Source organism: Hippoglossus hippoglossus, chromosome 6, assembly GCF_009819705.1.
Source record: "Hippoglossus hippoglossus isolate fHipHip1 chromosome 6, fHipHip1.pri, whole genome shotgun sequence".
In the NCBI taxonomy this organism is placed as follows: Eukaryota; Metazoa; Chordata; class Actinopteri; order Pleuronectiformes; family Pleuronectidae; genus Hippoglossus; species Hippoglossus hippoglossus.
The window spans coordinates 14,756,650-14,772,784 of record NC_047156.1 but is presented as its reverse complement, the minus strand read 5'-3'; the positions used below and the strand labels follow the sequence as shown (position 1 = coordinate 14,772,784).

Here is a 16,135-nt window from a genome sequence, read left to right as displayed (position 1 = left end):
GTTGCATCTTTTAGGAACTTCATTATTACTTTAGTTGAGCATGAGCGAAATGCAAAAGCAAACTTTTACTGTGGATGGTGTTGAGTGAAAATGGGTCACAATGGAGAGGCTTCTTACCCAATCTGCTGAATCTAAACCACTAATCCAAATATTAATTATTCTCTATTAATAAAGCCATGCTTGTTGTAGTGATAGTGCAGTGTAGTGTATTTGCTTGCTGTTTGATCACATCTCTGGAGACTGGTCAATTTAAGTCCAGTTGTTCATATCAAACAGAAAGTATGAGTGCAATAGACATTAAGGGTGATACACTCAGGATTTATGAATCACAGATAGCTAGAAACAGTATCGGCTGATGCTGATCCCCGTATTTATTTTCAGAAATCAGAATCAGTTTACTCCCTTCTGATCGTGTACTGTCGTCTGATGGTATACAGGTGCTTGGATTCAATTTCAGAAAATCTGTACTGGACTTCTTCCAGTGGCTTGTGAAATTTTTACACCATGGTCAGTCTCTTCGGTTTTCTTCAGAAGATGAGTAAAGCTCTGATGTTGTCCTTCATAATAAAGCTGTTGACATGTATATACACAGTTATAATTGCAGCAGGCATACATCAGTGAAATATTAATGACCTGGCAGAGTGTAGCATTGATCCAAGTAGGACATGAGTTGTCTGAACCCTGCGTCTTGTGAGCGGGGAATATGAATTCCATTATTTTGGCTGATATTTGTGTTGGATTTTTTCCATCCTTGCTGCAGTGTTGCTGTTGTTGCTGTTGTTGCTATGTTGTCTTTGTTACCTGAGTGACTGGGTTGTTAAACTCAGCTCTCCTTCTCCCCTTAAGGTCAATTCATGCTTCTCTGTCGAAGCTACGCCGTACTCTACACATAGATGTGTACCCTACGCAGAGCCCTATGCCATACCCTGATGTGCACCTCCCCAAAAATTGAACTACGCATCGAGGCGACGTAGACTGCAAGAGCTGTTCAGTCGTTTTTTGCGTATTCCTGCTGACAAATAGACCAACAGAAGAACAAGGGTGAAAACATAACCTCCTTGACCTATTTAGACTATTTGTCCTATTTAGACAGAAGATTGGCGGATAACAATCTGTAGCTGATTGATCTGAGCCCCCTATTAGACATAATGATTCCACCTTCAATAATTATCCAGTATTGTCTCTGTCCATTGAGCTGGGCCTTAGCAACAGTTTACATGCAACAAAAAAAAGTTGAATAATTTATTTGGCCAGGAACAAAAACAGGCGCATTATTTTGTTGTGCTTGTGTTTACATCTTAATTCATCATTCACAGCAAATGAGGGTCAGAAGAATCTCAAACCCGCCCTCTGACCTTCTGGGGGAATCATTAAGAGCAGTGTCGTGAGAGTGATGATAAACACATCAATGTTCTTTTCACGCCTGCATTATCATTGCACTAACCCTTGTGTAGGCTTTGTTAATGAGTACAGATAACACGATCTTGTCACATTGTGGACAAGCCACTTGTAGTGTTTGAAGTGTGAACAGAGTTCATTGTATGAACCCCTCTTGAGTTAATGTAGGCGTTTATTCATGTGGGTAACTTTAGTGTGTCTGTCGATACGAGGTAGGAGGCAACACTGGAAAATGGAATAAAAACTGTGTGGTCGGATGTGGAGGCTGTAAATTGGCCTTTCAAGAGCATGTTTTGGGAACTATACCCCTGTTGAGATTCTTGATCCCATAAGAAATTTATGAGTTTGTGTGCACGCATGCGTGCGAGGGCAAGGAAGGAAACGTGTCTTCTATGTGTCATCATAAGCTCATTATTTTTCCTCTCTCCCATAGATCCGCGACCTGTCATCACCTTTCGCAGCGAGTGTGTGCGTCTGAACACAGCGGCACTTCTGTCACTTTGTGCTTCCAGAGCCTCCTCAGCATCCACAAAACACCCTGGTACCACAGGCTGTAGGATTAGGTGAGTTTAAGGCCACGTGCCTGCGGCTATTAGATCCATCACTGTGTCTCTTTTCAAGGGCTCTGTAGCACTAACTTTCCTCACAGCCATCCCTCCCAACAACTAAAACCCATTGATTCACCTCATCTTGCCACATATTCAGGATAATCTTCATTTTATTACCTGCTGGTCGCTTGGTGCAGAGTTGTGACCGAGGCTACATCCACACTACTACGTTATCATTTGAAATGCATCAACTCTGCTTTGGATACGCCTGCCGTCCACACTACTCCGCAGTTTTAGAGCCGCTAAGAGTGAGAAGTTTGGAAACGCTGCTGGCCCCGTTTTAGTTTGAAAACTCCGGGGCTGCGTTTTAGTCAGGACGGGCAGAAACGAACATGTTTGAAATTGATGGTGTAGACACTCTTGACAGCTTGCTGATTGGGTCTTTATGGTCCTGACGTAGCCTTTGCTGATGCGTCAGGCTCGTATCACATGACCCCCTTCTGGAAGAGAACAACCAGCATTAGCCTCGGCTACCAGTGTAAAACACAACATGGATAATTAATTACAAGTGTTGCTGCCCCTGTTGTCTTTGCTAACAGCGGTTGTGCAGTTAAATTCTAGATTTTACAATGATACAAATGCTTACATGTGTAGGAGATGAGTGGTCATGTGATATGCATTTTCAGGTGTTGGTATGGAAAACACCATTTTCAGACTATAACTTATGAATGTATTCTGAGCGATGTGACACGATGCATGTGACAAATTATTCTGCTTGTTCAGAGAAATGACAGAGAGTGGTGATATTATCCCAGGGGCAATAAAATCGTTCTAGTCAATCAAGCAGGGCCCCCTGTAGTATTTTACCAGCATCATTTTAAAGAAGGGCCTTTATATGAAAGCGGCTGTTGCCTGTAGCATGTGTGCATCTTGATTAACCATCCTGTTAAGGAAATGAACGTGACTTTAACCTCGACCTGCTCAGATGAACTGCTACTTAGACGAAGTGGAGGCCTGATTGATTTTCTTTCACATGTGAGTGAACTACATGCAGCTATCAATGCAGAAGATTAGCTGAACATGTGAATGCCGGTGTTATTGGATACAGTCACTCCGAAATATTGAACCCATCCACTGTAACACCCCCCCCCGAAGCCCATGCAGAGCACAAACAAGCTAATGTACACACGCAAACGCACAATCACAACACACTGAGCCGTGCACAGTTGCAAAGACAACTCAGGGGTCAGTTATTTTGTATTCATTCTCCTGTGTTTGTTGTAATAATACAACACTAATGATACAACACTGTGTAAGTTTTCTCCAGAGGCCACATCATGCTCAGGGTCCAGAGACCGAGCACTATAAATAAGATACAGTTAATGGCGTCCAGGCATAAAACCTAGGGTATGCGATACGCTGTGTGTCAGCCATACATGAATCATCCATACATTCTTTATCTTGGCCAGCGGCTTACTCAGGTATGACCTGAACATGCGGCGAATCCATCATTATACGTGCTCTTGCTCTGCCTGTGCATCTAATGAAATAACCTCTGAGCAAATCAGCATCTATGTCACTGTCACACGGAGGTCTCAATCCTGCGGCTGCTCACCTAGAGCACACATGTGGCTTTGAAGGTCTCACTGAAGGAGATGGACACAGGAGCAAATGTTAAACAAGCACGGGTATATATTTAAATAATCCTAGGCTGCATAAAAAAAGCACTTTAAAGTCGCCTACAGACAGTGAGAGGTCAGCAATCATACACGTTTATTGCAAACCACACTTTGTGATATGGATCTAATAAACTTGGGTAAGACATTAACTCTGATGCATGAAGACTGTCCGATGATAACCCCTTTCGAATCGTAGGCAACAACACAAGTAAATTTACACTAATAAAACGTCTTCAGCGTGCGTCATCCATCTGCGCTGCTATAAACAATAGAGCTAAGCAACGACTGAGTCCTTGCAATAGATGCACTTATCCCTCCATCCCTCTATTATCTATACCTCTTATCCTTTAAGGGTTGCCGTGAGGCTGGAGCCAATTCAAGTTGACATTGAGCAAGAGGTGGTTACACCCCGGACAGGTCGCCTTTCCATCATAGGGCTGACATGCAGAAACAAGCCATTCACACTCACATTCAAATGGGCAATTTAGAGTCTTCAATTAACCTAACCTGCATGGAGGTTGGACAGAGAGGAGGATAATAGGGTCCCTGTTATCTGTGGGCTATAGGGAAAAGAAGCATGTGCCATTTCATTTCATTTGTGACAATGTCAGAATTTTGTACCGGGCTATCTTTGATCTCAAGACTATGACACCAGCCAACTTTAATCCTCTCTCCCAGGGCCACCATTTTGGATCCATGAGCGAAGATATTGCCACTTTTCTTTCACGATGGTCATCTTTCATCTGGGACAGCTCAAATCCACACAAGCTTATACCTCCCTTAAGAAAACGGCTTGATATTTTGGAAAACAAAGTCTGCCTCAATGAGTTCAGAGAGAAAGCCAAAGAAAATGTCCACCTTGCATCATTTGTGTGAATTTGACCTGAACCAATTGTGCAGTTTATTTGTCCCAAACATCCAATTAACCAACTGCACAGTTAGCTGTAAGCTAGCAAGCAAAGTTTACACTCACTGTGTGTGTGTCACTTGTGTACTCCTCAACTTCTGACTGATATCTGAAGTCTTTATGAATTCTGGTCCATGTCCTTGTGTTTCTGTTTCCTCTCATCACTGTACATGTATGAAGCAGATTTCATGAAATGACAAGATACGTTTTTTTGCTCAAGTGAAGCTTTTTGACCTCACATGCCCATAGTTAAAACTTACTATGTGTATGTCAGCAGTTGTGTTTTGGCTGAACACACTGTAAAGCTCACTAATTCAATATCTGATCTGTGGAGGTTGGTTTGTTACTTAAGTTAAATTAAGTTTTGATGCTATAAAAATGTGTGAATTATCATGTTTGACAGCTGAGACTGACTTGTGATTGTTTGAACGCATGTAAAAGTGTGACCTTGATATTTTGGCTTTATCCCTCCATCACTCCTGCAAAGTATCTGGCTCCAAATGACGCCATATAAGCCCAAGACGGCAGCATTTGTATCCAAGATAGTTTGGCCTCATTTCTGTGAGATGTGTCTTCCATCTTCTTAAACAGTCGGACCAGCTGCTGACTGTTGTTTCATACTGCACAGATATATAAGAATGATGTCTAACCTCTCTCTAAGTCATGGGGAAAAGTTGAATGAACCCAAAATGATGAACTATGTCTCTAAATATTATTGAATTACCATATGTGCACTTCTTCCACGCACAATTGAGTCCTTATTGAAAAGGTCAATATGAGAGAGGCTCCATGTATCCATTCAGCTATTTATCTTTATTTCCTGTCACCCTCTCACTGTGAAGGATGGGGTCATCTGTTGCCCCGCTGGCCCTGGTCCTCGTCCTGGGCTGTGCCCCTGGTGTATGGAGTCTGAACCCAGATGACCCCAATGTCTGCAGCCACTGGGAGAGGTGAGCGTGTATCCTCTTGTGTTTACCCCAGGACATTGAATTTTAGATTTGAAAGAGAATCTGCAGTTGTTTGAGAACACTGGCTCCCCGGACTGACATTGTCGATCCTCAAACTTTTTCTACCTGCAACAAGCACGGTGTTAACCAAAGTTCCAGACCTATTCTCAAAGTCCAAACAGCAGTATCGATCTCACACGGCTCAAGTCGCCAAGCACTGAGAGATTGTAGGAGTTGCAGCTTCAAATGAAATACGCAGGCAAATTGATCAGTGTACTCTCGTTCCAATCAATCATGACAGCCATAGAGCCTGAATAATTATTAGTTGTGCTGGCCAGTGTCACTTTTGAGAAATAAGGAGGAATAATTTCTCTCCTCGATGCAAAGGGGTGGAAAGAAAGCTGTGAAGATATATGATCTGGATTATTGCCTGACCAAGGTGAAGGTACTTAGGTATCATGGTTGTACTTTGCTGGCATCAAAATAAATTCCCTAAGTGTTCATGGCTTTGAGGTCCTCAGACTGCTGCTGGCTGCATATATCAATAACATGAATCACCTGATGCCCTTTCAAGTCTTTCCTTTGCATATCAAAGTTATTCTATAGCTTTATATGAACAGTATCTAATGACAGGACCTGTGTGCTGTTTTTTTATTTCAAATATCTCCAAGGACCATGGAAATCTATATTACTCACTAACATTTCACTATGATTATAATAGAGTCTTTCACCTGTATATTCAGATCCCAAAAACTACAGATTCAATAATTTGGAATTTCTGACCAATTGCATGAAGTCGAGACATCAATGAATAATAGAAGAAGAAAAAGATGAATGTGCCAGATGGGGTCAAAATTATGAACTGGTCCAGATTTAATTGACATAATTTTACGATACAGTTTTGGAACTGTGAGCGACAGCTAACAACTAACATGATAAGTGGTCCCAAGTTAACACCACAGTTTTATAAGGACTCACAGGCCATTAAGGTCAGGAAGCACTAATGTTTCACATTGCTTTGAATTTTATTTCATATATGTAAAATCTTAATCTGAAGAGTTACTAGAAGCTGTGGGTGACAGATGGATGAAGTGAAATAAGTCAGAGGATTTATTGTGTAAACTTGAGTATGCTATTTCCCTCTGAATTGTGGAGCTGAAGTATAAAGCAGCACAAAATGGAAAAAGTATATTAATGGAGTCAATTCTTCCTTCTACCACTTGTATATTTACTACTCTGTCTTTCAGCTACGCTGTGACTGTACAGGAATCCTACGCTCACCCGTTTGATCAGATCTATTACACCCGGTGCACGGACATCCTCAACTGGTTTAAATGCACCAGGCACAGGTAAGTTTACAAGAGTCTTGTCCCCACATTTATTACATCAGTGGCCTCGACCTTTACTGTCCCCCAAAAACCACGTCCAAGTCCACGAAGGTCACAATAAACATACTCGTTAATGCTCTTGTGAAGGAGTCTGAGCCAGAATCGGACTGTAATCATTTTACTATAAATGTTCAAATTACTTTAATTGAATTGAGCTCAAATACTGGCTTTTATTTTGTGGGTATTTTACACAAAATTTCCCTGGTGTTAATTCTTCTTCCTCTGTCGTACTTTATACACTTGCCCATGAAAACAAAAATATCATGGTACAAGTTACATTTCCCTACCCTTTAGAAAGGGTGGCTCTTTGCATTATGTCGCCGTCTCTTTGTGTCTGTTTCTCCAGGATCAGCTATAAGACGGCTTACCGGCGGGGGGTGAGGACCATGTATAGACGCCGCTCACAGTGTTGCCCTGGTTACTTTGAGAGCGGAGACTTGTGTGTTCGTAAGTAGCTCCTTTGTCGCTGATGACATTTCAGGTTATGTCTTAGAGAAAAGGAGTAAATATTATGATTGATCCTTCGGCGCAGCGGCTTTACAACTCCCTGCCAGGCCGCTTTATCACAAGCGTCCGACGGCATTCCACCACAAACTCCTCCTTTAGAATCCATGAGAATTTATTCACTTTTAAGGCGATTGAGCGTGATTTAACATAAAGGAACAACGTTTTACACCATACCCTGCTCCCAGCTTTACTCTTCCCACAAGAGTCATTTAACTGAAGTTATATAACAATGAGAAAAATTAACGAGCCAAGAGGGCCCTAGTTACAGACTGAGTAGTTATAGCATCCGCCATAAAACTACACTGGAAATTCAATAACATAAAAGAAGCAGAAGCCATGGAAATTGGACCACAGCAATATGCTGATTGCAATCATTCACTGTCATTTTATATGGCTTCGTTAACGGTCATTCTATTTTTACTCGCACACATCAAACTGCATATTTCTGCATGTTGGCCAAATAAAGACAGAACACATAGCTTCTGAGAGCTGTGTTTTTGATATTCTCGCCTTAACTAATGTTTTATTCTCTTTTAAATAAGAATAGACTCACATTTTAATATTTTCCTAGATCTTTTTGCAGCACGAGGGAGTGACTGCTACGTTGACTGCTACGTTGACTGCAGCCATGTGGTTTTTTTTCCTTTTTGACCACAGCTGTGCGTGTCCTTGTCTATATGGCTTCACACTCGCCTGCGGGCAGCAGAGCACCGGGAAACCAGCCAGCCAAGAATAAGAGCTGGTGTGATTATCAGGGGGTCTTGAGGAGGGAGGCGCAGATTGATCAATAATGTATTCATTAACCATTTGGCTGACAGCGGAGGTATTTGTTCATTGATAATCTTTCCAGGGTGTTAACCAGGTGAATCTGTGAAAATGGAGGTGCCTCTCACATGTGGCCTCCCCCGTTGTGGGAACAGTAGGTTTTATTTTGATATAATGTTGGGCTGAGGGTGACAGAACAGCCGGCCCCCCCTTTAAGTGGTGAGACTGCGTTGATCGGGGCCGAGAGGGCAGTGTTTGCTTTCTGCTGTCTCTGCAAACTGTTCCACCCCTTTTAATCCTAGCACTCTCACTACCAGGATTAAGAGATTTGTACTCCCAAAGCTGTTTTGCATGTAGCGACCAAAGGACGCCCCCTTCTGTGAGAAGTAAATTGATCCCAAATTTTACTCAAGTCGTCTATTTCCGGACACTTTGTTGTGCACTGAATGCAAAATATCCCTCCCCCTTGTGTATTGTTAGTTTACTGTAGCTTCCTCCATAAATTCTGTTTCATTAAAAGTCAGAAATGTTTGAAGAGTGTTTGCCTTTTAATCCTGCTTCTGCTTTTTTTTATTTATTATCATCATCAACCCTTACTGTAGCTCTACTGAGAGCTAGAGTGGCTAATGAAGCTGGGGACGTGCAGACCTTGAATGAACCCAAATTATCACACAGATAAACAGAGGGAGACGCTAAATCACCGACATAATCTTTACGGATGTTTTTACTCCCAACATGGAGGTTATGTTTTCACCCCTGTCCGTTTGTGTGTTGGTTGGTTGGATTGTAAGCATGATTATATTAAAACAACTGAACGGATTTCCATGAATCTTGGTGGAGGTATGGGACAGGGGCCAAGAAAGAATCAATTAATTTTTGGTGTGGATCTGGAATAAAAAATATCAGCTATGTTTAGAGACTGACATTTTATTGTGTAGATCCAAATACAAATTTTGATATAGTGATTTTATAAGTGGTTTCATAAAGCCGAGTTCTCTGACGATGGGGGGGGGGGGGGGGGGTCACCAGGACTGGTCCCCAAACTATGTTTAATCACAAAATCACACGCAAGAAGAGACACTGTGGGTATAATCCTCCGGCACTTCTGTGTCATCCTGCTACAGAATGACACATCAAGCTGGAGGAGGTGAAACACTTCAGTGGACATCAGTTGTAAAGACCGCATTGTTTTGTCCAAACCCATCCGAGAGACACTAACCAAGCCGATTAAAGACATGTTACCACTACATGTGCCTTCACCACCCTCATCAGGCTGGTTGTTGCAGACAGGGCTTTAAGCATAGTTCACACTACGGGGACTGCTGGGCCTTGGCGGGGGTGTGCCATTCTACTTTTGTTTGTTGTTTTATTTAATCCCATCTTCATATGCGAGGTGTCAAATTTCCGGAGCAATCCTCTATACGTAAAAAACTGTTTTGTGTTAAGTAGCGCTTGAAGTTTCCGACATGAGGTCTTTATTAATTCTGCGACCTATGATACGTCATGAATTATTACCTTAATCTGTAACTAGCCTACGTCGAGGATATGAAGAACTCGTTTCCCTCCTAATAAGCATGATTGTTACGGTTGTGCTTGAGGAAGTGAGAGGAGCTCGCTAATGACAACAGCTTGTAATATCTTCCGAGGCTGCCGGTCTCTGCAGGGCTGTGAGTCCTCTCTTTCCAGCAGAGCATTTACTCCAGATGACTCCCGCATGACTCTCGCCTGTCCATCGCCGCAATTTAATTCTGAAATGACGTTCGGCGGCAGAATTAGTTGGGGTTTGATAAAGTTCCAGGCGGAGATACGTGAGCACATTTCACATTTTGGGTTTTGATGATCGCGAAGATGATGAGATTTTTTTTTTTCTTCAGAAAGGGAGTCTGTGCTTTTGATTTCTTTTTCATTTTCGGCTTTGTTGCGTTTTTTTTTAATGCTTCAAAGACACAGTTTTAAAATAAATCTTCTCGGTGCCAGACGATGGAGACATGTGGAAGAAGCTTTGGAGGGAGTTGTTTGATATGTTCTGTAGACAGCGCTCTTAAAATGATTTAGCCATCATCACAGTAATGTTCCAGGTTTTTCACTTCATTTTGTACCACTAAACACCACTGTTACCAAAACCATAAATAAACAGCATTGTACTGGTAAGTCTTTTCTCCATGAAGATCTGTTTTATCTGACATTTTAAAAGATTGTCGTTTGACTGTGTAAGAATATGAAATTTATTAACACTGCATGACAATCACCAATTAGCTCCATTGTTCCCCGCTCTGATAACACCTCTGCATAATGAGTTAGATGAGCTTTTTATCTAGATGAAAGACTCAATTTTCCGACAGATTCCTTAGACGTGAGTTAAGCAGAGTGATTCATGAATTTCAATTAAAATGAAAGACCTACCTCCTACTTTATTATGCCATCCCTTTAGTACACCGGTTCAGATCTCAGGAGAAGGGTGCGCTTTATCCTTTCTCCCATATTCAAAACTTCATTTCCATATTTCTTTTTTTCCTAAAGGATGTGACACATTTGCATTTCCCTGTTCTCGCTGATCAGAATTCGCTGATTGAAACCAAACGAATCATCTCATCATGGTGACATTGAATTCGTCTCCTCTTCCCTTTGAATACTCTGCATACTGTGGACTCATTGATTACAGGTAGTCGATGTCACACCTTCGTCAGCACAAATGTTCGAGCTCTTCCCCCTTTTCTTTCCGCTGTCTTACTGAAATTAGACAGTTTTCCTGTCAGAGAACTGATGCCTAGAAATCTGCCTTGAATTATCTTTCAATCTCTGGTTTACCATTTTTGCCTCTGGAGCATTTCTACGATTATCACCGGCTTGCGAGTGTTTGGGATTCACTCCTCTTTCTCCTTTCCCCGCTACATCTCTCTTCTGGCGGTGGATCCTAATCGAAGCCTGATTGAGTGATAATCTATAGCAGCACTGTCCAGGCCTGCAGCCAGCTTCTGCTGACCTCTCTCTCTGCCTGCAGAATGAGCTCCATAGTGTTGCACACAGAGCTGCAACATCACCTAGGGGCTTATGGTGTTTAAAAAAAACCCAAAAAAATGTAATAGATGGTGTCCTTGTTCCCATTTTTTCACGCTCTATTATAAAACAAAACATTTTAAAAGCATCAGAGGAGCAATGGATACTCTGCATGTGTTCGATATACACCTCAATCAGGTTGTATTGTAATAATGCCATTTCATAATAACATCGTCATGACGTCAATTATACCAAAAGAGAACAGATTATTGGTTGATCTAAAGAAGCTGTAGGTTCTGTTGCTGATGTTGTTGGTTACAAAACTTAATGCATTGCTACACTACATGATTACATTTTCTGTGACATCATGATGACATAATTCCTACAATATGATAAAAAATCATTTTTCAATCTATATAAATGTACGTCGTCACTACAAGGATGCAGGGATACCTTAAAAATGATGTCATTTTATGAGTTCTTTGTGACCTCTTATAGTCATTTGATATCATATGATAGGGTATAATTTTCGGATTAATATACATTATACATTTACTCTATTTTTTGTGTCTATCTTGAAAAATTTGCTTTTCAAAACATATCATCTGTCAATACCATCCCAAGTAATGTTCCTGAGAAGTGTAATTGTGAAATGGTGGTAAAAATCCAGTCATCTATTGTTGAGTCGTTTTGTAGACACGCTGACAGGGGCAAAAAACAAATTCTTGCACCTCTATGCAGGTGCACCGGGTAAACAAGAGACGCACAATTTGGATGAAGTGCTGGATGAGGTCTGATCAGTTAAGAGGACGGATTGTCTCTCCCACTGCCCTTGGGTTGTGTACCATTCCTCTTAAGGCCAAGTGGACTCCTGATTCCCATCAGGCGGGGTCTCTCTCTCATTGTATGGACCTGACTGTCTCCTTCCTCAGATAAGAACCTGTATGTCTTAACTCTGCTGGCCAGATGCCCTTGCCACAGATTTATTCATGCTAAGTGCTTTTGTGATACTTTTCCTTCACACACAAAACTAGCACTGTAGGAAAAAAACAAAAGAAAACTCCTTGTAGGTCACTTTATTATCCAGCTGAACCAAACTCCCAACTCACGCGAACACGCTCCCATGAATACTAATGTCGACCCAATCAATCGGGTGCCGTGTTGCTCGATATGAATGGATCAAGAAAACTGCACACTTAGTAAACACTGCGGTGCCCGGACCAGCTACATTAAAGCATCACCGTATGACAAAGTACTGGCTGATCAAATTAGAGGGGATTTACAGCTTGTTCCCTCACAGCTCAGCCTGCTGATAACAGCTCATTGTGCAAAGTAAAGCTCTGTGATAAACCAAGATGTTGACCAAGGACTCAATCTCCTCAGAAATCATTGAGCCCGGTGTCAAGTAGAGAAGATGGATGTTGAATATGAGAGCCACAACTAAGATATTGAGTGTTGAACCTTAAGGGCCATTATCTTTGAACTGTTATCTTGGTGGTTTTTATTATGCTGTATATCGGGGGTGTAATGATGTTTTACACTTGTTATGCACTGCTCTGATGAGGCAATGTCTCTGTGTGTCTCAGCTCTGTGCACAGAGGAGTGTGTCCACGGGCGCTGCGTGTCTCCGGATACATGCCAGTGTGAGCCCGGATGGGGCGGGCTGGACTGCTCCAGTGGTGAGTTCACTTTGCTTCTAACCCTACAATGCATTTAGAGTTATATTATTTCTAAAGGTGTTCACAGGTAGTCCATAAGACTTTGCTGTGAATCTCTGTTGCCTCAATGTACGTGTACCTCAAAGCTGCTCAGCTTTGTATCCTCTCTTCTTAGCAAACATAGCCAACGGAACAGGTAAGTCACAATGAATTCATTCTCATTTGCTGGAAGTGATTTGCTTGATGAATATAGCGGATGGATGGATGGTTGCTTCCCCCTGTGTCTACACAGTTCTCTGTTATGGTCTTAATCATGATTAGACTGGTGCCGCAGACTGCCAAGCTGAAACTAACCGTGGCGGTGGCCTTTATGTTGACTGGGTTTACCTCAGCTTCCAGAGCAGGATGGGAGGATGGAGTTAAATGTATCCACCCTGCAATCAGCTAAATGCTGGAGCGTCACTGGGGCCAGACAGGAGGAAATAATCCATTTATACCTTTTGATATTTATGTCTACAGTGAAATATTGAACGTGCAAACAGGAGGCCCTTCTTCTCAGGTCAGGACAGAGATAGCAATGATCCAGGCCACCATGTATGGAGTCGACCCTCCTGACCCCCAAATTCTCCACCTGACTTGTCCCAGTAGCATTTAACTCTCATTGCCTATTGCATATTTAGGAATGAGTAATGGGAGCTAAAATGAAATCAGTAGTGTTATTGTATAGATCTATGAGTTTTCATTAGCAAGAGAGCAATTCAACTGATTAGCAACTGTGTGTAAATCAGCTGCTCTCGCTGCAGTGCCGGTCCATTGGAGGTGGATTCATGGGCGTAAGTGACAAGCCTGAGCTGTTTGCCTCTGCTCGCTCCCTGCAGACGTGGTGAGGGTCCAACAGGGAGGATGCGGAGTGCAGAGCCCCCCTGAGATGCTTGTCCCGCTCTCGGTTGGTTAGGGGTGCAGCGGCTTGTGCCTTTCAGCCTTCAGGTGCTGGGCTAATCTGCCTTATTAAAATAGACTTGATGATTGAGACAGAGGCATTATTCATAACTTTAGATTTCCATACCAGGCAGGATTCCAGGCTTTTTCATTTACGAGCTTTCATCTGTAGAAATGGGCAATGTGTGCCAATTTTTAAATTAAATCTGCACTCTTTTTCCTTAGTGTAAATGGTTCTGCATGTTGTCTTCATTGTGAATCGTGCTCTCACCCAGCACTGACGGGTGATGTGAGCTTTAATGGAATTCATGTAAGTGTATGTGACTGTCATGTTATGGCTCACATGGGCTGAAAAGTACATAATACCATTTATGTGGTTCCAATACAAATAATTCTGTGGTAGATTTTGTGTTATAGTATCTGATTTTGCATCATAAGAGCCAGCTCCTTGATATGATAGCTGGTGAGAGGGCAGAGATGGCTGCTCGCATGACAAAGGATGTGTGATAAAATAAAAAGTGTGTCACCAAGGCTCGGAGATGAAGCGCAGCCGTGGGATGCTGAGCGGCCGAAAGCTGAAGTGACAGCCTTTCAGCCTGTGATCTGGAGCTGCATCAAAGGCTTGGACCATGTTTCTGGAGCAGCACCCACCAGAAAGCAGTTTTGTATATGGGTCAGGTGGTGAAAATAAAGGAGTTGGACTGTTTGTGGCCAGAAAAGAGAAGGAGATATAGGTAGGAGGGATTCAGTGTGTTGTGTCGGGAGAGCTGCTGGTGAAGGCTAAGATATCACCTGTTTTTCACCCGCTGGTGTCCACCTGCTGTAGACAGAAAAACATTTCATCCTCTTTCTCGGCCTGAGGCAACCGTCCCACTGAGATCAGACCTGCCCTGTGACCTGCATGGAGTCCTGGGGTGTCTTAGACTCATCTCAAGGACACACTGTGGGATATGAACCAAAGATAAAACAGCACTACAGGATGCTGTCTGTTGTTGACTGTTGTTTTCAAATGTCGTCTCGTTCGACATCTATCGCATGTGGATTTGGAGCAGTCTGTGTGGAGGTTGTGTTCTCTCAGTAGAGTGATGAATGATTAATTGCTGCTGTCGGTTGGTGGGATTGCCCTAATGCCTGTGTTTCGTGGTTGCGAATCGTGCCCTTTAATATGCTTCTCTGATCTCATGTTATGAAATGAGTACAGCTCATGAGGACAATGAGAGAGTGTGGTGACATGTACCTGTTAATGTTTTTATGTTTTCTCTGCTGTGCTTGTGTTTTCTGTTGCTTTGCCTTCTGCTTTTTTTTTATTATTATAATGAAATGTACTGTTTGTCTTGTGTGTGCTGCTGTGTTTGCAATTTGGGTTTGTCTTGAAAAACATTATTGTCAGTAGAATTCTAATCCTATAAAATACTACAGGTTTTACACAGGGTCTTAGATTAAAAGTCTAAAATCTTTAATCCCTGAAAATAATTATTGAATACATTAAAATATTACATATTTTGTCTTTAATATATTTAGGTAGGTCGTAACTTCTTTTTACAACAACTGTTTTGGTGGTATGCATAGTTTGTAATGTCTCGTGTGTTTTAGTTCGTTGTTAATGATACAGATATTGTCACACTGTAATAAAACCAATACCAAGAATAGTGTCTTCAAACACTCAGATTTTATCCCAGTACACTCGGCTTGGCTGTGGAAAATACTTTATATACATACTGTCTCTGCCAGTAGTTTGCAAGATATCATGGCGTATTAAGGGTTATTCACTACTTGGCTACTACATCTCATCTTTAATCATGGGGAAGTGTTAGTAATTCTGGGACTCTGATATTCCGTCACATCTGTCATACTTGAGCATATAGTATGTATATAAAAATGGTCGACATGGCAGCTCCCCATAAGTGAAGCAGAAGTGTATTGGTCTCACCTGGTGGCTGGTTGAAGTAAAGGTCATAAATCTCATCTCCTCCATGTTAATGGATGGGACATGGACCAAACTAAAAGGTCAAAGTCAATTTTTGTTATTTTAGGTAGTTCTTATCACGCTGATGTTTGTTCAAGTGTTCATTTTACAGATTAGTTTGATTTTAATTAGTTATTTAATGCTATAAAAACTGGGTTAAATGTTTTGATTGACAGCTGAAACTGACTCACAGTTGGTCAAGTGCGTGTATCTTTATACTGTGGCCCCATCCCCTGATTGCTACTGTGCAAACTCGAGATATCGAGGATATTTTTCTTTCATTTCTGGATAGTGGGAGAAAGTGGAGACGAGTCATCCACCTTTCTATACAGTCTTTGTACTTGACATTGGTCTTAAGTTAATTAATAGTGTCTTAAAAAGTCTTAAACTTTTTGAAACCTGGAGACACCCTGAAATATATGATGTAAAACCATAG

The 16,135-nt window shown here is 41.8% G+C and overlaps 1 protein-coding gene across 6 annotated transcripts in view; it reads left to right on the top strand.

The window, feature by feature from the left end:
* Nucleotides 1–16,135, top strand: part of megf11 (multiple EGF-like-domains 11) — a 78,387-nt gene that overhangs the window by 14,387 nt on the left and 47,865 nt on the right. For 3 of the 6 annotated variants that reach the window (XM_034588658.1, XM_034588655.1, XM_034588654.1), the window contains exons 2-7: nt 1,832–1,961; nt 5,375–5,482; nt 6,727–6,828; nt 7,214–7,314; nt 12,723–12,815; nt 12,970–12,990. In XM_034588658.1, coding sequence (XP_034444549.1) covers nt 5,376–5,482; nt 6,727–6,828; nt 7,214–7,314; nt 12,723–12,815; nt 12,970–12,990 — 424 coding nt within the window. In that variant the 5' untranslated portion in view covers nt 1,832–1,961; nt 5,375. The remainder of the gene's footprint in view (nt 1–1,831; nt 1,962–5,374; nt 5,483–6,726; nt 6,829–7,213; nt 7,315–12,722; nt 12,816–12,969; nt 12,991–16,135) is intronic. The other 3 variants (XM_034588659.1, XM_034588657.1, XM_034588656.1) reach the window with 1 other exon arrangement.